At 36.1% G+C, this 25,529-nt stretch overlaps 1 protein-coding gene across 2 annotated transcripts in view; it reads right to left on the reverse strand.

Moving 5' to 3' along the window:
- LOC105389730 overlaps nt 1-25,529 on the reverse strand; it is an 80,258-nt gene that overhangs the window by 15,192 nt on the left and 39,537 nt on the right. For both annotated transcript variants that reach the window (XM_048627924.1, XM_048627922.1), the window contains exons 3-6: nt 19,462-19,565; nt 8,759-8,944; nt 8,250-8,444; nt 7,872-8,048 (exon numbers count right to left, since the gene is read on the reverse strand). In XM_048627924.1, the coding sequence (XP_048483881.1) occupies nt 7,872-8,048; nt 8,250-8,444; nt 8,759-8,944; nt 19,462-19,565 (662 nt within the window). The remainder of the gene's footprint in view (nt 1-7,871; nt 8,049-8,249; nt 8,445-8,758; nt 8,945-19,461; nt 19,566-25,529) is intronic.

A 25,529-nucleotide genomic window follows, 5' to 3' on the forward strand; every position in this document is an offset into this window, starting at 1 on the left:
AAAAGTATTGTAGTATTTTTTGCGTCTATTACAATTAAGTTGCTCTATTCGGACCAATCTCAAGCTCACGTGCTGCTCAAGCACATCCACATAAACACCACTGCTACACACATCACACACAACACGTCCCCGGATTTATAACAGATGTAGCTGGTCCCTTCATCATCAGGGATCGCTATTTTAAAAACTCCGCCTGTATACTTTTAGGCGCAGGCCACCGTACGTGTATCATATAATTTCTACCTACATAGATATAATTTCAATCGATTTCAAAATAGTTATCATGGATACGAGTAATAGAACAACCACCAGTATTCCACCAACCTAGTCTGAATAAGTAGGTACATATGATTTTTTTTAATACTATATTCCAGCCATTCCTGATATATTAACCACTCATATAAATTTAATATTGTCATTTCTGGCAACACTGGACAGGTCACGAGTGGAGGTCAAATGCTAAAACATGGCCGCTCGTTGATAATAAACAGGAAACAGGCGCCTATTCTCATGTCGGCGTCCGATGCGAAGTGACAAATTGAATCCATCGAAATGGTTCACCCATCATTCGACGCGGGGCGAACACAGGATCGTACTTTACGAAGCAGATTAAACTAAGCTGATGACAATTTTTTTATATATTTAGCTATTTGTATCGATTGTTTAGTTGCCGATTAAATACCTAATGCAAATAAAGACTTTTTTTGGAAACCATGAAGCTTTTTGGACTGTTTTAGATCTATGTATATTCATGAGCTTTTTGGACTGTGGAAGCCATGGAGCTTTTTGAACTGTGGAAGATCTATGTTATTCGATAATAAAACTGTTGGGAGTCTAGCTAAAGCTCGAAAACGGCTAGACCTTTTGGCATATTTTGGAAGTCCCGGTTTCTAATTTGATTTCAGGAAATTTCCTTATAATAAGAAACGAAACTCGTGGGCAACAGCTAGTCAAAAATGTTTTGTGAACGGCTTATATGTATGTGGGTACTATGTTTACAGATGTACTAAGGCAAATGAACACACAGCCAATGCACTTATACAAATGGTTCAGTCTAGCAGGTTGCCCCCACGCCCGGAGTTGAAGCTAACACAATATAGACCAGATGCAATTTAACAAATTGTGAAGTGTGTCGAGAATCTACCTTTGTTTTCTAAAGTGGCTATGCACCTATGTCCTGGTGGTATGGAATGGAAGAGATTACTTTTAGTATTAAGAGCTCCAATTGCGGTTTTCCTATCTGTAGGTATGCATTATTTATGTCAATATTTTTGTGTCCAATAAAGATTATTGATTTTATTGCATCAAATATACCTATGAATTACCTACCGACTAAATAAAACCAAAATAGCTAACAGCTAATTATTAGGCATCCTATTGAGTGTGTAACCTAATTTGTTTGGATCCCCGCGTAAAATATCGTATGACCTAGTGTACTAGGTTTATATTTCGTTTAATCATATAACATTTCATAGGGCATATAAATAAGGTATGAAAAAGTCAGTCGTTGCGTCATCTAGTATTAACCTCACGGGCAATGAAAAATTTCCACTCACAAAATGCCCCAATTTTTTTTATTTTTTTTTACAAAATATTATTGTTTCTATTTGGTAATATCCTGATGCTCTGTTAAATGTACTCCAATGTTGCAGAAGGCGTCATTAAACTAGCCTTTTCCGTTCAGAAGTAATTTGGTGTTTATCTCAATGTAACTTTTTCATTGCCCGTGAGGTTAATACTAGATGACGCAACGACTGACTTTTTCATACCTTATTTATATGCCCTATGAAATATAATATGATTAAACGAAATATAAACCTAGTACACTAGGTCATACGATATTTTACGCGGGGATCCAAACAAATTAGGTTACACACTCATTGATAGGATGCCTAATAATTAGTTACTAGAATAAATACCGGTCACTGCGATAAAGTACACTCACGTTTTGTAACGTGATTCAAGCTCTTATATGTTTAGGGTATTTTGTTTATAACCCTGTGCGTGTGTACTTACCTCTCGCAAACTTAATTGACAACGTTTTTCGTATTCAAAATGTATTGGATTTGACACTAATTACTTGGTAAACGTGTTCTGGAGTGGAGGCCGCGACTAGGCAAACGTAGTGTGGGACGCCCTCCGGCTAGATGGGGTGACGACTTGCAAAAGATGGCTGGATATGATTGGATGCGGAAAGCTAAAGATCGCATCCAGTGGCGTGCTTTGGGAGAGGCCTACGTCCAGCAGTGGACTGTTATACATAGGCTGATTATGATGATGACTTGGTAAATGATTTCGTTTTCACGTCGCAATAGGTACCCCGTTTCGAATGGATCATACTTTCGTAAACACTTATAAGTACAATTATTTACACAGTCCACATTTACAGGTGAAAGCTGATGGAACACGGCAAGTTACGAACAAAAGCTTTTGTCTCTTAGGCCCGGGTCTCCTATTTTCGCCGTAGGCCGCGTCCAGCGTCACGCCGTAGGCCGCGTCACGATGGTCACTATAGAAATGTACTGATGCGGTCTCCCTCACACGCCGACGTAGTGAGTATCGTGACGCGGCCTACGGCGGTGACACTTGACGCAACCTACGGAGTAAATAGGAGACCCGGGCCTTACACTACGTTAGGTTGGCAAGTCCTTACTTTCTGTTTTTTTACTGAACAGGTGGACATTTGCTCTTTTTTACCAACTCTTTATACAGTACTTGCCTGTGTAGAATATATTCAGCTCTATCGGCTGTCATTTAATAAAAGTTTTTTTTTCATTGACCGCGTGGACACCGGTTATCTAATATCAAACGTATGACCTGACCCCTTAGCATGAATTTGCATCGTGAACGTGAAGTAAAATTACTCGGTGAATTTTGTAGGTAAATTTTAGTTCTGCTACCGACCGCCAGGTGCGCTGTTCATTTTTTCATACAAAATTACTCGATGAATTCTACTTCACGTTCACGATGAAAGTTTTCACATCGAAATGCAAATTATGTGCAGAAATAGAAGTGGTAACTCTAACTGAAAATAAATGCTTAGATTTTCTATTTTTAAAAATAATAAATGTGTTTTTTATAATTACGTTAAAAAAAGCTGGTTAGCATGTTACCAGTTACAAGGCGAGATGTAGCTGCCATACGTCATGGGTCATGCAATCGTATGTTATATCTACCTACAGGATGTTTGAAAACCGCTGCAGTTTTAGGGAGTAAAAAAAATTATATCGTTTTTTTTCAATCAGCTAACTGATTGAATATACCTATTAATTTTAAAAAAGTTTTTTTTTGAATCGCAAGCTACTTTTACAGGAAACTATCACCAACGCCTATTCGAATTTCAAATAATGTCACAACTTCACGAGTCGACTGAGATTCCTTTTTTTTAAGTATCATAAATAACTAATCGATAAAAATAACGACCTAGTGTGTCTACACCAATAATGTCACTGTGTATCTAGAATGTAAGCTTTATCTGTAAGTACCCTAAGATAGTTTTTATTAATGAGAAATGTCGTGTGAGTGCCAGTGTGCGGTCACACCTAAACTGGTTTTTGTCACACTGTTACCCCCTTATTCATAGAGAAGTTACAATACGTTTTAACTTACAAACTGTTTTGTCCCTCTCCGACAAAGAACAATTTATTCCTTGCCAGAGAGGGACAAAACAGTTTGTAAGTTAAAATGTATTGAAACTTCTCTATGAATAAGGGGGTTAGTATTTAAGTCTTTATTGTAAAAATATGTTTGATTAATAAAATAATAAAATAAAATGATGTATTCATCAATGATGAAATGAAAACACCATGTATCCACATAAATATGGCGCGGCTATCACACACGTATGTCTTATGGGTTTATGTCATAGTTTCTGTGAGGAAATAAACCTTTTTTGGGTCAAGTGGGTTTGAATCACGCAAGGAGAAAAGTTATTAACCGTTATTTATTATTGTAACTATTTATGACACATTCAGCTGAAAGGAGTGCCTTGTGAAAATAGAGTCATGGAAAAAAGCTTTATGCCTAATTTTACCATAGACTGTTAGATCATGAACACCCCTGTCAAATTGTTATGTCATCAATTATACATCACCTCCATATTAAATTCTTGACAGATGTGTCAAAAGTCAACAACTAATCCCTTGTTATGATCTAACAGAGTATGGTGAAACTGGGACTTATTCTTCTTTTTAGCGTTTGAGTGACAAACACTTGAGCTAGGATATTGATTGTCTAGGCCAGCGTGGTGGACTAGGCCTAAAACCCTTCCTTCATAGGAAGGAGACCAGTGCCCCAGCAGTGGGGACATGATGCGTTGAGATGATGATGATTGTTCATATTTATATAATAGTAGATACGTCACGTATAGGCTCCTTTCATGCACCCCGAAACCACCACCCTAAGGTTTCTTCATAATATGAGAATTAAGTAATTTTCCTTGATTTGGAGCATGAGCATCCTAGGGGATTCCAGGATAAAAAGTACGAGTGTCGACGTTTCTTCTTCTTTTTTTCCTTTTTTTCAGGATTTTCACAACGAGCCCACTTTTGCTGGCAATTTTCTGATCTGACTTTACTTGTTGTGCTCGTCCTACTTCCATATCAATCATCCGTCTTAATTTTTATAAAATTTTACGAAATCCTTAATCCAGATAATCTCATTAAATTACCTTTACGAATAGCCTAGCCTTTTTCATCAAAAGCTCCCAACAATAATGTTTAAACGGCAATTACATCTGAACGCAACATGATTTTTTATTCAAATAATTTATAATGCTTGAAGGAAAAAAATGTCATACCAAACTTCAGATAATTCGGGGGAATAATACATGAGCCTTACGCCTTATTTTGGGCTTATGTACAATTCTAATACGATATCGTGCTGCGAAGTCACCGAGCATAGTATCTTTACTTTGTATCGTTCTATGTTCTCGATATTTTACGATGGTTAAAATAAATGAATGATAATGAATTAGAGAGTCAGGCAATGCATTCTTTAACTGAAATCCCTATCATATCATATGAAATCAAAACTTCTAGACCGCTTGCCTAACGCCTCAAAGCCTCAATCGCTAACCAGAATACGACAGTGTAACGAACCGTTAGCTCGTAACTAAATTTTGCGAGTAACGAAGTAGGAGAACTCTGCGCGCGCTAGTTCAATATTCCGTTATCGTTATACTCATCGTAATCGGCGTTACGATGAGTATAACTTCAGAAAAGCGTTATTAACCCACCAGCAAAAGAGGGAGTCGTGTGTCGTTTGTGTGGTATTGTTTTTGTTATTTATTGCTTAATTTATTAATAAATGTTTTTAAATTGATATTTATAATTATTATGATGAATATAAGCCATCACTACTACTATAAGCCATTATCACATTACTACTTTCTTGTGGCAAATGGCGGGGATATAGATTAAGAGACCTTATAGAACTTTCTCAAATCAAGAACCATACATAGGTCATGAGTTCAAAATAGTCATGACCTATGAATCGAGTGATAAATTCATAAATAATAGATAGATCTAAGAACACCGTCACCGCACTGCAAGCAACTCATAATTGAAGTTGAATGGATGACTCAAAGGGCAATTTAATTCATCAATTAAGATACAGAGGATCTTGCTGTCGGTGCCCACAGCTGCTGGAAACTACATATAAAATATATACGATTGTAGGTATATGTAGTTATTTAACCCAGATAAGTAGGTAATAGATATTAGAGTACCTAGCGAGACTGACTGCGAGAGGTCAACGAAGTTATAAGGTTTCAGTCAAGCTTTATAATCATATAGTACCTAATAGTATTAATCTTTTAAATGTTTATAATTTGTAGAAAAGACGATGAAATACTTACCATACCAATTAGGGCATGCAATACCGGAACTATTTTCAATACCGGTATTGAGTTCCGGTATTGCAACTCAATACCGGGATCCCGGTATTAATACCGGTATTAGATTTCCTTGTAATAAATGGCATATATTGTGATTAAAGGTCGTATAGGTCAAAATAAAACGAGAAAAAGCAATCAAATTCAGTATTTTGTAATAGATTTTTACGAGAATTGAGTATTAGAGTTAAAATTTTACAATAAATTATTATTTTTACATCCAGTGTCCGTTTACGCATGGACAACAGTAGATATCAAACGGCCGAAAACTGCATCAAACGGTTGGAAACAAGTGCGCTTTCACAGTACATAGGAATACTATATCTTAATCGCTTTATTATAGCCTAAAAAAGTCCGATTCCGGTATTACTTCAATACCGGTATTAACGTTCAATACCGGTATTGAAAAAAGCGTGGATTTGGTCCCTGATACCGGTATTACGAAAACCGGTATTACGGTATTGCATGCCCTAATACCAATATTATTTATGATACTTACTATAATAGTACCTATCTAAATGTACCTATACCTAGTTGGGAAATATTTAGGCCACAAGTTTGGCCTATGTTTTTGTGTGACTCTGACACCATTTACAAATCATTTCGCTGCCAAAAATAGACGACAGAAACAGAGCGGTGGCGCCCGCGAGTGTAAACGTGCCCACTTGTAGAGTTTCTTTAATTAATTACTTTGCTGGAGAGAGTGAGACCGAAATAAAAATATGGAGGGTGATTTGAAGATTTTGTGAATGGTAGGGTTGCTAATACCCTGATTACGCCTACCGAGTAGAGTGGTCGAGACAGTATCCTCAGCAGAGTACTTAGTCAATGGAGAGCCGTTACTTGGTCGAGAATTGGCCTAGGATACTGTCTCACCATACAAGGGTTTAAATAAGTAGCATTAACAACACTTTTTTATGCCAATGGCTCGTGTTGTGTCTGCCCATTAACTTATCAATAAGTAACAAAAAAAAACACCAACACAAAACAAAGAGGAGTGCATTAAGTATTATTATTAGTAAGTACCTATAGTATTACTGACTGACCACTGATAAGGCCAGTTGGAATGACCAATTTGAGAGTTCAACTGTAACTTGAATACAAACGACATTTTAACTATTGTGTTCATTAGCTAAATAAAGTAGATAGTGAGTGAGGTTGGTAACTACGTTACATTTTTAAATATTTTCAACTCACACAACGTTTCCATCCCTCTAATAATACGGATTTGAAGTTTGAATAAAAAAGAGGTTAATAACAAAGGCACTAAAAGAAACCACTTAAGAGATCGCTGAAAATAGCTCCAATGTATAACGCACGATGTTGTAAAAAAGTTGAAAAATATTAACTCACTTTCTACAAGTCACGCACGTGGAGAATCCGAGAGAAAGAGCACAGAGACACGAGTTCACAGTCCAACGCACAAACACAAACTGAAGGAAACACCAACAGTAGGGGACAAACTGAACAAACATTGAATAACCCTAAGAGGAACCACTTGACAAGCTATAACGAACTCTATCTACACTACAAACACAGTCGTAAATCACGAAATTGAAAATTGAAAGAGATGTTTCCCTTGCACTCTGGTGGCTAGAAGAGGGAAAGAGACGGAAAAGGGATTCAGTGCGCATGTCAAGTTTTGTTTCGCATGTTGTTTTCATTGTTACAAAGTTAACCTCAAAATGCTAGACTGAAATGAGGTTATTATGTCCAAGAGTCTATTGATAAATAATCAAAAGAATTGAAAAGATAACAGCTGATATTCAAGCGATAGAGACACCGAACTAAATTTATGTTTTCTCAAACTTCTTATAAACTTCTTACCTGTCTAGTACTTATTCTAAGTACTTATTACCTATCAGTAACTTTCGCTCAGTTTTGGTTATAGGGTAGGTACTTATAAAAATGTATTACATTTACATAAAATGATGTTCATTCATGATTTCAATAGAATAAAAGTAGATGATCTACTTACCAACACAAGAAGGTACCGTATCGTTCCATCTGTTGTCGTCATAGCACCATAACAACCGCGCCCTCTCGTGGGTATCCTCGAAAACATGATTAACGTTGCACATGTAGTGTGCTACGTGCGCGTTGCGGTACACCAGGTAGCCATCAGATGGCGCTGGCAGCGTCACGCAGTCTATACCTAGAACAAACAGATGGCGTTAAACTGAAAGTTTTACTGTTAATTACATAGATGGCAGCACTAGTACTTTTTCATATTGTATTCGGAAAGATGGAAGTTGGGGATATTTTTAATAGGATTCAAATAGAAGATTGATTGCTTGATTGATCAGTTTTTCTAAGAAAATATTCTACGATTGGGAATGACTGGTGTAGCACTTACTTTTATAATAAATAAGAACTCCCCGTTTCGGGTAGGCCCCTTGAGATCTGGCTTGGACAGTGATGTCCACTGCATTGGTCTTGGACACGAGCTGCAGGGGCAGGTCCACCTGGTCGCAGGACGACAGCAGGGGTTCCCCGTTCGACTCCCGGACTGTGACGTAGTCGGTGCATTCTTCTTCGAATGGACCGATACCTGTAAAATATGAATTTATGTTAACGTAAACTATAGTTTGTTGCGTTGTGGAGATGCAGGCTGATAATGATGATGATGAAAAGTAAACTTAAGTATATCGCGTAATTCGTGGCAGTAACATTATGATAGCTGATTATCAAAAAGGACTTTTAAGGAAACGTTTTTTAGTTATGGAACCACCGCTCATTAATTAACTGATCAAGGGTCTCAATTACCAAAACATTCATTAAATTTATTTAAATTGCTACACGTATCTTTTTGCAATGACACGAAATGTTCACAGAACATTCCATTTAGGTACATAAACTACTCACTTCTCAAGCTAACATCCAGCAGAGTGACCCGTATCCTCTGCTCGGGCGACACGGTCAGTCGCCAACCGCACTCGTCCTCTCCGATATAGAAGTGCGGGTAGCCCGGAGACCGTATGTACCCCTCGCTGTCCGGCCCGGATGCGGCTATGGAGACTTCCCGGTTGCAGTAGTGGATTGAGAGGGTGTCTGGAGGAAGGAAATGTGATAGCGTAAAAAAATATTTTATGAAAAAGATGGTGAAGACTGGTGGTTTACAGGTTAACACACTGCAGTTGTGTGAATGCGTGTCCGAAAGGTTCTTATAAGTAACTCTGTTTGTATAGAAAACAAGGACAGTACCACACACAGAAAATGCATCTACTTGCGTTCATGCATTCATGGGTATTTTTGACGAAAACTCAGCGTGATGCAGTGAGAGAATCGCCTTAATTCAAAATTCAAAAAATTCAAACAAAATATTGTATCGAATCCATCACATGTCTCAAGATGGGTGGAGTAAGTATTTTCTAATCCATCTACCACCTTCTAGTCTACATAAGTGGGATACCCACTTATGTAGACCACGTATGTATGCAAATACCATAAATAACGTCAAACACACTTTAGATAATCGCGCGCGCCCTTGACCTAGCGATGGCAATGGCGCCGTCCAGGCAGGCAGGTAGATATTAATCTGAGGGTAGTTCTAGTTATCTTTACTAACTAGTACATAGGTATATCAGAATAACTGTTCTCAAAATTGGTATGTTAAATACCTAATTATACAGGTAGAGCAGGCTGTTTGGATTAAAATCAAATTAAATCATTTACACGAAAATACAGTTTACGTCTCGATTCGAAAAATCTATTCATTGAATTCATTCATTCAGTAGAAATTCGCAATTACTTACAAGGATTCATTGCTACAGTAAATGCTAGCTAATTAAGTAACTTATTTAATCTGAGTTCCTTCCAAGTAAGTTTTTTGTAGGAATGTAATTAGATTTCGTATATAGGTACTTCTCTAGGTTTCCTTTAACTAATTGTATTATTACTAGATACTAGAAAAGTTGATAAATGTAAAGGACAGCAAATTCTGCAGAATCATAGTATCAAAAACATCAACTTTCTTTCCAAAATCTACTTTTCGTTGTAATGTAACCTTCTATTTTTCATAAAGTTCGTGAAAGTTCACCTAAAATTTAATTCCATCCGCGTACCCTGCTATGTAGGATACTAGAGTTACCTATACCACTATTGCAACACCCTGTATATTACTGAGCCAGCTGCCATTTTAATCAGTTGGGCAAGCAAAACATGGCACGGCGGTGTTGGCGGTACAATGTGAACAATTTCACGGACCAGAAGGTCCCAATATTTGCCTTTATTATTTATCGCATGACCAGCTTAAGGTGGGCTTTGAAAATAATTACTGCTTGGGGCTTTGGTAAAAGGTACTATGTAGGTACATCATAAATTAGCCTATTTGTGGGTGGGAGCTCATAATATTGAAATGAAAATACAGCATTACAAATTATTATTTCATAACTGCATTTAAATTTTTAATTATTATACTTTAATATAAATATATATTAGGTCCTAGGTTTGCTTCACTCAATTCATGAGGTACCCACCTTTCAAGCTTTTTCACCTTCCCAATTTGCTTCAAGTGGATTAGAATAGTTTTATCACTAACACCGGAGCCTGCAGCTAACTCGGACGTGGTTTGCGATGGATCCGCTTCCACAATAGCCTTCAATTCTTCATTATCAACTTTGGTCTCCGGCCATCCACGAGGCTTGTTCTGCAGGTCGAAATTTCCAGAACGAAAACGTTGGAACCAAAAACGCACTGTGTTTTCTTTTGCGACACCGTCACCATACACATCATTAATCCTTCGAGCCGTTTCTGCAGCACTGGTGCCACGGTGGAACTCATACTCGTAAATAACGCGATATTTCAAGTTTTCCATTTTGTAAACAGAGTGACACAAAGAAAAAACAAAAGAAGAAAAAACAAATGAATTAGGGGGTTTGAAACACAAATGCATGAGTAAATAGCTGTATGAATTTGAATATGGAATTCCTAACCATAAAGGTAATATTTGAGATCAAAGTGGCCAGTACGACAAAACGCCAATTTCATATGTAATGACCTAATAATAATTATATATAATTATAATATATAATAATTATTTACCTTAAAAATGATGACATGAATTTTAATGTAAAAAATTACATTGTTATTAGCTCATTTAATAGGAAATCTTTAGACAAAGGAGGATCATTAATATTTGTAAAGAAAAATTTAAAATGTAAGGATAGGAAAGATATTGTAAAATTATCGGTCGAAAGAATAGCTGAACTAGCTTGTGTTAAGATGGACAAGTATATAATTCTAAGCGTGTACAGGCCCCCCTCTTCTGACTATAAAGTATTTGAGAAAGTGATGGAGGATAGTCTTACCATCTTATCTAAGAGCTCAAAACCAGTGGTTGTGGTGGGAGATTTTAATATTGATTTATTAGTTGAGACTTCTATGAAATGTTGTATAATTAATTTGTTCAAGTCATATAATTTAAGTAATGTCTTCCTGGAACCTACCAGAATTACTACCTCAGCCACTTGTATTGACAATATTTACTGTAATTGTGATTTTACTAATCATTCTGTAATCAATTGTTTACCATCCGACCACAGTGGGCAAATTGTTACGTTTCCTTGTACTTTTAAACGTAATTCAGCCACTTTCAAGTTTGTTACGAACTTGAAAGTGGCTGAATTACGTTCATACAGAATTGATAAGTTTAAATCTCGATTGAACAGTAAACTTGACTACTGTAGAAGCTCTGAAAGAAATCCCAATGATGCCTTTAAGGAAATATTTCAAGGTTTGTCTCAAGAATTTGAAAACGTGTTCACTAAGAAAGAAGTAGATGTTAATTGTAAACTAAGTCTTAATGACTGGGCAACATCGGGAATTTATAAGAGCAGACGTAAAATATATGATCTCTATGAACAGCGTACATTTACTCATGACGATAACTTTAGAGATTATGTAAACATAAACATAAACATAAACATATCTTTATTGTAATAAGTAAAAACATACAAGGTGGGGTAGCCCTGGTTCCTAAACTAGGGTGACCTGTGTGTCAGGAACCAGTTCCTTCCAAACAGTGAACAATTCTAGTTAATTAAGTATTACAATTATTGACATACAAAATTAAAGAAATATACAAAGATATTCAAAGCCGTTTGCCACCAAGCTAAATCAGATTATATAAATAGAAAGATTAAAAACTCTAATAACAAGATTAAAACCGTATGGAATATCATTAATACTGAAACCGGGAAGAATAAACCACGTGATTTAAATTTTGAACTTAAAATTAACGATAAAATTGTTTCATCTAGTGAAGAAGTAAATAAATAATAATAAAATAATAATAATAAATATGTGGGGACATCTCACACACGGCCATCCGACCCCAAGCTAGGCAGAACCTGTGTTATGGGTGTCGGACAGCTGATATATCTACACAAATACATAGATAGATAGATACTAAATATAAATATCAACACCCAAGACCCGAGAACAAATATCAGTGTTTAAACAAATATCTGCCCCAGCCGGGAATCGAACCCGGGACCTTCGGCTCAGTAGTCAGGGTCACTAACCACTACGCCATTCGGTCGCCTACCCCACCTTGTATGTTTTTACTTATTACAATAAAGATATGTTTATGTTTATGTTTATGTTTACATAATCTCTAAAGTTATCGTCATGAGTAAATGTACGCTGTTCATAGAGATCATATATTTTACGTCTGCTCTTATAAATTCCCGATGTTGCCCAGTCATTAAGACTTAGTTTACAATTAACATCTACTTCTTTCTTAGTGAACACGTTTTCAAATTCTTGAGACAAACCTTGAAATATTTCCTTAAAGGCATCATTGGGATTTCTTTCAGAGCTTCTACAGTAGTCAAGTTTACTGTTCAATCGAGATTTAAACTTATCAATTCTGTATGAACGTAATTCAGCCACTTTCAAGTTCGTAACAAACTTGAAAGTGGCTGAATTACGTTTAAAAGTACAAGGAAACGTAACAATTTGCCCACTGTGGTCGGATGGTAAACAATTGATTACAGAATGATTAGTAAAATCACAATTACAGTAAATATTGTCAATACAAGTGGCTGAGGTAGTAATTCTGGTAGGTTCCAGGAAGACATTACTTAAATTATATGACTTGAACAAATTAATTATACAACATTTCATAGAAGTCTCAACTAATAAATCAATATTAAAATCTCCCACCACAACCACTGGTTTTGAGCTCTTAGATAAGATGGTAAGACTATCCTCCATCACTTTCTCAAATACTTTATAGTCAGAAGAGGGGGGCCTGTACACGCTTAGAATTATATACTTGTCCATCTTAACACAAGCTAGTTCAGCTATTCTTTCGACCGATAATTTTACAATATCTTTCCTATCCTTACATTTTAAATTTTTCTTTACAAATATTAATGATCCTCCTTTGTCTAAAGATTTCCTATTAAATGAGCTAATAACAATGTAATTTTTTACATTAAAATTCATGTCATCATTTTTAAGGTAAATAATTATTATATATTATAATTATATATAATTATTATTAGGTCCTTACATATGAAATTGGCGTTTTGTCGTACTGGCCACTTTGATCTCAAATATTACCTTTATGGTTAGGAATTCCATATTCAAATTCATACAGCTATTTACTCATGCATTTGTGTTTCAAACCCCCTAATTCATTTGTTTTTTCTTCTTTTGTTTTTTCTTTGTGTCACTCTGTTTACAAAATGGAAAACTTGAAATATCGCGTTATTTACGAGTATGAGTTCCACCGTGGCACCAGTGCTGCAGAAACGGCTCGAAGGATTAATGATGTGTATGGTGACGGTGTCGCAAAAGAAAACACAGTGCGTTTTTGGTTCCAACGTTTTCGTTCTGGAAATTTCGACCTGCAGAACAAGCCTCGTGGATGGCCGGAGACCAAAGTTGATAATGAAGAATTGAAGGCTATTGTGGAAGCGGATTTTGAAAAAATTATGCTGCATCAAATGCTTTCGCACTTTAGTATTCACGGCCTTCTCCATAACCAACAGTTCGGTTTCACCAAAGGTCGATCTACAACTGACGCTGGTGTCGCGTTGGTCAAACACATATTTAGTGCTTGGGAGGAACGTCTTGATGCTGTGGGTGTATTTTGCGATCTATCGAAAGCATTTGATTGTGTGGATCATGCCACTCTACTTATGAAACTTAAATATTATGGGCTAACTGGCAAAGCTCTTTACATTATTGGAATCATACTTGACCAACAGAACTCAACTAGTTGACATAAATGGAGTGCGTTCGGCTGGCTGTCCTGTCAGTATGGGTGTTCCCCAAGGCTCGATTTTAGGACCATTCTTGTTTCTAGTATATGTTAACGATTTACCGTTTTTTGTAGATAAATTATGTGAGATAGTATTGTTTGCTGATGATACTTCACTTATATTTAAGTTGAAGCGACAAGAAGTCAATTTTGACAATGCAAACAGTACTCTTTCCATAGTTGCTAATTGGTTCACTGTAAATAATTTAGCTCTTAACTCCAAGAAAACAAAATGTATTAAATTCACTTTGCCTAATGTAAGACAAGTAGAGACATATTTGACATTGAATAACGATAAGCTAGAGTTAGTAAATGAAACGGTATTCCTGGGTATTACAATTGACTCAAAGTTGCAATGGGGACCCCATATTGAGAGCATAGCCGGTAGATTGAGTTCTGCAGCTTATGCGGCTAGAACCATTAGACAGTTAACAGATGTAGATACAGCCAGGCTTGTGTATTTTAGTTATTTTCATAGTGTTATGTCTTACGGAATTCTATTGTGGGGACGAGCGGCTGACATTAATCAAATCTTTGTTCTGCAAAAACGAGCAATTAGAGCCATATATGTATTAGGGTCTAGAATTTCATTAAGAGATACGTTTAAGGAAATAGGTATACTAACTGTTCCATGCCAATATATCTATGAAAATATTATGTATGTTCGTAAAAACTTAAATTCATTTAGTAAAGTAGGAGCCACTCACGGTATTGAGACCAGAAACAAAAATAAGTTGCTTTTCCCCACACTCAGACTTTCGAAAACAAACACATCATTCATGGGGAACTGTATACGTTTTTATAATAAATTATCAAATGAAGCAATAAACCTTACTGAGCAAAAATTTAAGAATTATGTTATAAAGCTACATTATGTACTAAAGCTTACTATAGTATAAATGATTATTTTAACGACAAAAACGCGTGGTCTTGTCCACCTCAGCTAAGGCTATTGAAAAAATGAAATGGATATAGGTACTTAAGTAAAATTGTAGGTACTAGATATAAGTAAAAATTGTAATAGATATATAAGGAAAAAATTGAAAAGATGCTCGAGGAGTTTCTTTCGCCATTTCTTTCCTTCTCAATGACGGGGCCTTTGTGAAATGGTGGTAGATGACTATCGACAAATAATTGTAAAATTTTACGTCGATTAAACCACTTGAATTTTGAATTTCATATGACTGAAACTGAACTTTTTTTATGACTCGTGATTGAAAATCATCCCAACTTTAACCTAGTTACTGAAAAAGGGTATTCGCACTGGATATTTTTTGTAGTAGTGTCGAATCAACGAAGCACTCCAAACATTAAACTGCATAAAAAACATTAGGGGTGCATTTTTTACACCCCCATTCATCCGTCTCGCTTCATACGTCATCCATCGCGCACGTGTCCTCATAGCTTTCGCTGGTTTTATCGAAAAGTCGTTTGTCAAGCTTTCTCGTCTAAGTACCTACACACACTTCGCCTAATATATTTATAGCGGTTAAAACGTATTTCTAGAAAAATATCAGATGATGGGACTAGTAGGTACACGGGCATTACAAGAGTAGTCACGTAGATAAAAATGCCTTACCACACGGTCAGGATAGAAAAATGAATCTTTTATCCCACCTATGTAGTACAGTGTGTTCTATTGCACAAAGTTGGAGTTCTTACCCTTTTCAACCTAGTTATTTCCGTTTAATCTACCGTGTTGATCGTAGTTTGTGCGTTTTTTACTGGGGTTGCCAGCCTCAAGGGACTTGCGCGAGACGATGGGAACATTGGGGGAGAAATGTAGTACAAGTGCGTTTTATTACCATCAGGAGACTCTAAGGAGGGTCACCTTTATTACAATGATGTGCGAACAAGGATATTATGTTACCTGAGATGACGATATTGTTTTATCAGACTCGATACCTTGTAAAGGTAACTCTTTTACTAGTTTTACTCGAGGAACAGAAATACGTGATTACGATACCGAACCTCTCGGGAAATAAGAGGAAACTAGCATTGCCTACTTTCCAGGAACCTACAATGGACTTGAGTAAATAGATTGGCAATCGGTACGTGCTACAGTGCAGGTACTTACATACTAACGTGTTTTGATAAGTACAATGGACAACATATTTTTTTTGCAACATATTAGGTCCTTACATATGAAATTGGCCTTTTTCTAAAGGAGGAACATAAAGTCGTTTTTTTTTTAAATGAAATATATTAAATTAATCAAAGTATGTACCATTGCTATGTATGCACTTTTGCCATCTCATAGGTAGTTCATTGATCCCCTTACTAAAAAAACCATTCGGGCGGGAATCAATAAAATCTTTGAAGGCGGTTTGGACTGCCCCATCGGAGTTGAATTTTTTTCCTTGCAAGTAGTTATCCAAATTGCGAAAAAAATGGTAATCTGTTGGAGCAAGGTCCGGAGAGTACCTACGTTGGATGTCTAAGACATTCTAATTGAAGCTCCTCTAATTTGGTAGCCGTCTGTTGTGCAGTGTGTGGTCTAGCGTTGTCCTGAAGCAGCAGTGGCCTAGAGCGATTGACCAGCCTCGGTTGTTTAGCAGCTAGCTTTTCCATCATGGTTTGCAGTTGCTGACAATAGATATCTGCCGTAATCGTCTGGCCAGATTTAAGAAAGCTGTAGTGAACGACACCGGCACTAGTCCACCCAACACTTACAAGCAACTTTTTTTTAGTCAATTTTCGCTTAGGGCAGGATTTGGCTGGTTCGCCAGGGTTCAGCCATTGCGATGAGCGCTTCCGATTATCGTAAAGGATATATATCGTCCACTTTTCATCACAGGTAATGATTCGATTTAAAATTCCTTCATTATTGTGCCGGTTGAGTAACGTAACGCAGCAGTCGACGCGCGTTTGTCGGTTTGCTTCACTCAATTCATGAGGTACCCACCTTTCAAGCTTTTTCACCTTCCCAATTTGCTTCAAGTGGATTAGAATAGTTTTATCACTAACACCGGAGCCTGCAGCTAACTCGGACGTGGTTTGCGATGGATCCGCTTCCACAATAGCCTTCAATTCTTCATTATCAACTTTGGTCTCCGGCCGTCCACGAGCCTTGTTCTGCAGGTCGAAATTTCCAGAACGAAAACGTTGGAACCAAAAACGCACTGTGTTTTCTTTTGCGACACCGTCACCATACACATCATTAATCCTTCGAGCCGTTTCTGCAGCACTGGTGCCACGGTGGAACTCATACTCGTAAATAACGCGATATTTCAAGTTTTCCATTTTGTAAACAGAGTGACACAAAGAAAAAAACAAAAGAAGAAAATACAGATGAATTAGGGGGTTTGAAACACAAATGCATGAGTAAATAGCTGTATGAATTTGAATTTGGAATTCCTAACCATAAAGGTAATATTTGAGATCAAAGTGGCCAGTACGACAAAACGCCAATTTCATATGTAAGGACCTAATATTATTTTATATTAGCTATTCGGAAAGTTTATAAAAAATTAGAGGACCCGTATTTGATTTTTTTATACACATAGTACACTAGGTATGTAGTGAGTAAACTATGATGCTTCGGAATGGTTGGTCATGCTATCATTATGGCTGGGATTGAGATCCTGACCTAAATTCAACATGTGTGTAATTTGGAGCAAATAAATCTAGTTTTAAGGACATCGCGTCGACAACTGTGATGTATTACCGCTACTAAGTAGAAACATATTACGAGTATGTTAATAAAATCATAACGTACGTAAACGTATTTATTTATTTATATTTATTTATATACACTTAATGGTACACATACACAAGCAAACATAAAAGCGAACAGTTACAAATCAAAACACAAGACGTATACAAAGGCGGGCTTATTGCCAAAAAGCAATTTCTTCCAGCCAACCTACGACTGGGTGAAAGATAAATGACAGTAGATCCTTTAACTAATTTGAGTAGGTACAATTAATAATTATCAAACAGAAACGTAACGTACGTAATTTTATTTTAAAAGGGAAACCTATACGTACGTTAAATTTAGAACACCCTTATTCACCCGTTAATTATAGTAGGTATTCATTGAGTATTCTCTAGTATTTTTATGTAGATAGGTGCTATTACTTAGATATTTTTGTAATCTTACTAAGTAAAGGCTCACATTGAAGTTCTTTCCCCACCATAATATATATTTTTTGTCAAGGCATTTTTTGTTGAATTTCATATGCGCCCTTATCAGTATTCTTGAAGCCTACGCTCTTTGTTATGAAATATGTGTACGCAATATACAACATATGGCTACCTACTGTAAATCCATAAATTAAATCAAACTTTATACCACGATATGCTACGATACCAAATACTTAGGTATTATACTTCCACCTACCTAGGTACGGCATTCAGGGACATGATTCCTAGAATGAAATACCTAGGTACAGATTGGCCGGCATCGCGTGGGTGCAACGACAAATATGTTATACTTCCGCACCCTGGGCAGTCAGCGACTGACGCTATTCTGACTGGCTTAACCGGTTTTTCCGAAAACCGGTTAACCGGACAATATTTCACGGTTTTTCATAACCGGTTTTGGGGGCTCATAACCGGAAACCGAAATCCGGGTTTTCACCGGTTTTTATCGTATTTATATACATATTATGTAAAAACATACATTAGAAGTTGAACCGATATTCTCTAAAAATAAAACAATTTGTGTATTTGGCTTTCTTTCGTTGCCTTGATAATCTTGATATGAACAAAAAACACATTCATCATCTTACTGCTACTATAGTGTGGACTGTGGTCGTAAGAATCAGAATATAAATGTTTTTTTTTTCAAAATCTGCCTGTATGTTTAAAATATACAATTATTGATGATAACAGAACGAATATAAAAACACCATTAGTGCCACACACTTTTTGTAGATTTAGACTATGATAATTCTTTTTTAATTTATATTTCATGTTAACAAAATTATTGATTTGTCATAAATTGTTGATTAAAAACAGGTAAGTATATTATAAAAAAATGGTTTATTCGTATGTTTTGTGGATATCTCTATCTAAGAATATGAGTTTCTTGTTTAATTTGTACTGTATGAAAATAAAAATACATGTGAGATCAAAACCGGTGAAAAACCGGTAACCGGTTTTGAGGCTGAAATCCGCAAACTCAAAACCGGTTTAGAAAACCGTCCGGTTTTGCACGCCCTACGCCCAACGATGGTTATTATCATACATAATACAGGGCAGATTTCAGCAACGAAGGTCAACGAAACCCGTTCGTTGGTGTTCGTTTAGCCGGTCTGTACGCAGGTTAAGAAGAAGATTTAGGTCAACTCACCATCAAAGCAGGCGTACTTGATGTACACGGCGCCGGGCGGCCAGGCGGCGGCGGCGGCGTGGTCGGCCGGCAGGATGAAGCTGCAGTGGTTCACGCCGGTGCAGCTGGGGACAAGGGGTACTGTCAGTTACATGTTTTTAGTTATTATGAGGCTGCTGTGCTGGTAATAGCGACAGAAGATTGTGACATAAGTCTGACCTATAATATAATTTTCTTGCTATTCCTGTAGGTTTACTGAGAAAATGCTTATACATACCTAATATCATTAAGTGCACCATTTGTATACTTATGTTTATATTTGTGCAATAAAGGATTAAATAAATAAGTATCAAGGCTGCCTCTTAGAGATCACTCTTAGTGTTAAGGCAGCCTTTTATACGTAGTTTCTATTATAGTCTGTAAGTATATTTTTCTTGTGAGTGTAATTTATGTGGCGTATAATAAAGTTATATTCTATTCTATTCTACTATAACTCATGGCAAATTTTGTACTTATCTTAGTTATTTGAAATGGTTTCTTGTGGGCAAATCAGGAGTGTAAGATGAGGTGCAAGGTCTGTGGATGGCCCTAAATCCATAGGTACCAATGTCATATTTCAATCGCAATTAAAGCTGTCTTTAACAGTTAACTGTCTCCATCAAACAAATCCAAACAACTATAATTACACCTCGCACTGGCAACATTTTACGACCCTTTAATTACACGAGACACTTAACTGAACAAAACAAACCCTTTTAACATAAATTCGACATTAATCTTTCCGTAGCGCTTTTAAAAAAAGAACAACCATAGACAAATTATGCGCACGCGCGCACCAACCGGAACCAGCCATTAACAAACATGGCGGCGCTTCCGGCGAGTCACGTGACCGAGTGGCGCCTGCGCAGGTGGATGACGAATGGGAACTCTTTAATATCCTGTCAAATAAAGAGGCGAGGGTCACCTTATTTGGCAAGTTAAATAAAGTGTATCGGATGAGAAAGTGGAGAATTTTATTAAATTGGTCTCTATTCAGCTTTGTCGCCATTTCTGTTTCCGTTATTATTCATTAAACTAGTCTGGTTTGTGGCTTATGCTTTATTCAGTGTACCGTAACACAATTTCAAATACTTTTGTGCGTATAATTAGATTCAAATGAGATAGGTGGGGCTGGTTCCTATAAGTATGTGATTCGATTCAGATCCGAAATCTCAAAATATACTTACAGCAGTTTCATAAATAAGATATTAAGGCCATCAGTTGGTTCTTTTCAACTCTTGCCTTTACATCTTACAAGGGTGTGGCTGTGATCTTGGATAATCAATCATTTGTAGCTTCGAGTTATGGGTAATTAAGAGCCATTTATTGGTAGGTAGTTAACTTTGCCCTGATTTTGTAACAAATATCAACAGGGCGGGACCGACTGTTATTAATGTTTTAGTTTTACAGAACAAAAGAGTCAGGAAGCTGATTAATTGCTAAATCAAATGATGTAAATTGTTGGGAATCTTTATTATTTTGACCGACAAATGTAATAAAAACTTACAAATGTAACTTTCGAACTTTTGAGTCACTTCTGACTACCATTTCGGGGATTACAGTCTTGATCATATGTATGTAAATAAAGAGTACTTATTGCAATTGTTGTATTACAACCAAAACGAACCCGGGACTATTTGCAGTATATAGGAAGTTAGGCAATGTCTGGTTTAGATATACATACAATCCTGCAAATAATCTTAGGAATAATATCACGGGATCCATCATACTTACTATGCTTATTGGAAAAGTAATAAAATCTTTTCCCAGGGCTCGAGCCGGCATTATTACGTAGTTTTCCCGAATTACTATTGAGTATACTCATTTTGGTTTCTGGTAAAATAAATCCCTGAAGGAAAAATATCTTTAATATTCCATTTCATCTGAGCTATTTGAAAGGGGATCTTCAATAAAAAGGTGGCTTCGATTCAAGTTTTTTAAAGATACGCGTACTGAGTTTGGTTTACACTCATTTTATATTATGATAACTTATGTAATATAACAGATTTATCCACGTATCGGTATAGTACGTAGCGGACCAAACAAATGTATGAAGTAACGGCGTCGCACTTTTATTCAACAACAAACTTGCTTCCTTTAAAACACTGAATTTATTTCTGTGCCTTAGCTTTTGACCTTCTTTTTGGAGTCTAACTTTAGAACCTGCCTAGACGAATGCGCATTGTGTGACAAGGACAAGATGGACTTTGTAACCTCTAACGCCTTCAACATCATACTTAATACTTAAACCTTCTCCAAATCAGAGGGGTGTAGAGTGTAGAGACGGAAACGCTATCTTTGCAACGGGTAAAATAAGTTTATATATCTGGTAATCATAAATAAAATAATGAAGAATAATAAAACATAAGTACCTACTACATTATCAAAAGATTGTGGAATTTTATCATTTGTTACTTACCTTTTCCTTACAAACATACATAATAAACGAACCACCTGCTATAGAAATGCAAATGCAATTTTTACCGTGAACACGTTTACACTGAACAATAAAACATAAAGAGGTCGCGAAAAGTACCTCTATTAAGTGTAGCACTAAAATATAAAAAGTTATTAGGCAGAGGTAGGTAGAGTTACCATAAGGCACGAAACCACTCCACATAGGTAGGTATTTAATTATGAAAACTGTTTCAAGAAATTATTTACCTTTTCTCCTTGTATTTATGGTGTTCTCCCATAGTTACCATATACTTAGATAAAATTAATATTTGAAACGATTTTTTAATCTTTATCGTCATCATAAGCTCGTAATTGTCCACTGTTGGACACATTCTACTACCAATGTTTATTATAAAATAAGTAAGTTATGTATAAAAATTAACTTGGGTCGAACAAGGGTTGGAATAATTTCTCACCAAATAAACCTATACGTCTCTTGACAGACCATTTCTGGTAAGGATTTTTGTATAATTATTTTAAGAACAGGTTTATCTTACTCATTTTATTACTATTGTAAATCTACCTTTAAAGTAAGTAGGTACCTTGGTAGCTATCTACTTTCTAAGGTACACACGGCAACGTTAAAGGGTTGGCAGGGCACACTAACGTAGGTAGTGTATGTGTGTGTCGGCGACGTCGACGTAATTATTTAGTTCTGGGCAACCCACACATGGATATTGTAAGCATGTAGTTGTGCCAGTGACAATGATTCATTGTTTTTATGATATGAAGCAAAATTTTGCAAGGCAGTGTAATAGATTGAATGGCTCAGTTGGTATGATACAAGACTTACAATAATCGGTATGGTGGTTCAAATCCCACTGAACTTACAATATTCCTTTTTTGTTTTTTTTATAGATTTAATTAATTTTTTAAGTTGGTTAATAATAGTATTGTAGCATATACGAATAAAAGCAACACAGAAAGTAAATGAAACAAGTTATTAAGTTTTAAAATAACCAAATTTATTCTTCCCGTAACATAAACATTAACCCCCTTATTCATAGAGAAGTTACAATACGTTTTAACTAATAAACTGTTTTGTCCCTCTCCGACAAAGAACAATTTGTTTCTTGACAGAGAGGGACAAAACAGTTTATTAGTTAAAACGTATTGTAACTTTTCTATGAATAAGGGGGTAAGGATGTTACGTTTTTGTTGTTTTTCGTTTTAAAACATAGTTGTAGTTTAACTATATTAATAAGGAAAATTTTCAATTAGCAGTTTTAAATCATAATAAACATCAGAAAAGGATGGACTGGCTGTTTTACTAAAGTAAATAGGCAAGTCATTAGTTATATGAATCAACATGTTAATTAGCTAGAAATAAGATAACTTATTCCAACCTCAGTAACAATAACATCATTAACACATTGGCTTACCCATAATTGTAAATAATAATAAGTATTTAACCAAATAACTAAAGTCTTATACAAATGGAAAAATAAAAATTACTGAGCTAACCCCAATAACTATAATTTTCACCACTTTTTCGCCATAATATCTTACGTCCATCCTTGTCTGATTTAAAGGTCTTTTCATCACTAAATATCACCACATTGTTGCACCAATCAAAGTTTAAAATAGTCAGTCGCAAAACGCACTCTGTTTCGACGATGCTGATCGGTTAGAGCAATTTTCTTCGTCGGCCTCCGACACCGCAACCCAGCAGCACGCAAGTGAACCCGTACGGTTCGTAGGGATAGATTATGTGTTGTGGCCGTAGAACGGGTGCTGCAGAACGGATCAGCGCTATGTGCAGCTACGATTTCTCGATGGCGTGGTGATGCATCCGTATAGACGACTACTGTCTACATGTCCCGAATCTGCGTATCGGTGAACCCATAATTGAACAGTTCTCCTCTGCAAACAAAAAAAACAAATACTTAGCTTATACAAATACAAATATTCTAACAGTCAAATAAAATTATATTTGCAGTTCTATGTGACTTACCGATATCATTAAACGTCTTGCGATTTTACTAATTGTAATATTTTGTTCATATAATACAATTATCTCCGCCTTTTTGAACATGGTTAAATGACTTTCCATAGTGACTGCGAAGATAAATTAATTATAAATTCACAAATCACAAAGTGAATCACTATGCAGACGCAGAGGTGAATTGTCACTAAAAGTAAAAACTAATTTCGTTTATTCATATTGTATGAGGGTAGAATGGTTTTACTTCTCAAATGAAGAACGAATCATATATTTTTAGCGAAGAGAAATAGTCGACAGCTATGCAGCTTGTAGTCATTTGTCAATTTCAAATAAATTTATTTTATACTCAACAGCGTTTAAATGAACGCTAAATTTAAATAAAGGAAAATAAAAATACCCATTAGTGGACTCGAACTCACGACCTATGTTTCATAAGTCTAACATACTACCAATGAGCTACGAAGAGTATAGCTACAAGTTGTGAAATTTTGCTTCAACTCTGTCTGTTTGACTTACTCGACCGGTTGATATTTTTATGTCACAGCTGGTGTAAGGGCGTTTGCCTACGCGCAAACTCGTTTGTGCTGTTGTGTGTGTGTGTGGTTTGTTACTGGTGTATTTACCGATTTCTGCTTTATTGCACACATAGACCACGTTAGTGTGTACACATACACTACGTTTGTGTGCCCTGCCAACCATTTGGAGTTGCCGTGTGTACCTAATAAAATTACCTAACTTACTTTGTGGCCGACATCTTAACGCACCTAAAGGATTTGTCGTAGTGATAAAACTCCCATTTAGTTTTTACGATGAACCCTGCAAAAAACAAACGTAGCAGGTTTGTAACTATGTATTACCTATGTTCCTATGTAGTACCTATGTACCTACTTAAAATATGCAGCTCACGACTGTAATCCCCGAAGAGATAGGCAGAGGTGACTCGCAAGCGAGCCCCTCGCTTTTCGCTGTACATTATATTTGTACTCACTCATGAGATAGATGGGGAGCCGTATCGCCGTTCTTGAATGAGTACAATACACTTAAGGTTCACAACTAGAATCTAGATGTGCTGGTTTACTCACGATATAGTACGTTATTATAATTATTGTACGTATCAGGTTTATCAGTTCATCTGCCTTCGGAAAAAAATAACTTTATAATACACTCACGGGCAATGAAAAGGTTCCACTGAGAAAATCACCAAATTACTTCTAAACGGAAAAGGCTAGCTTAATGCCGTCTTCTGCAATATTGAAGTACATTTAACAGAGCATCAGAATATTACCAACTAAAATTGGTAATATTTTGTACCAATTTTAAATTAGGTAAATCTTTGAAAAAATTGGGGTCGTTTGTTGTCGGAATTTTGTGAGTGGAACTTTTTCATTGCCCGGCAGTGTAGTTAAAGATAACATTACACGTGTTGTTTCTTAATTAATGAAGGCTTTATAAGTAGCGTTAATTACTACATCAAGATAGATTTTCCAGATACATATAATAATTAATTCATGAAACGAAAGTTCTTGTTTCAGTGTAAGTAGTTTTGGCTCAGATAGCAGAATGGTAAAACTTTTCTCGTGTTTATAAGACCCAGTTTGTGTTTGAATGTGCATTGTGCATGTTTTATTTAATGAGCTTGGCAGTAAGA

The sequence above is a fragment of the Plutella xylostella genome, chromosome 4 (genome assembly GCF_932276165.1).
Source record: "Plutella xylostella chromosome 4, ilPluXylo3.1, whole genome shotgun sequence".
NCBI lineage: Eukaryota > Metazoa > Arthropoda > Insecta > Lepidoptera > Plutellidae > Plutella > Plutella xylostella.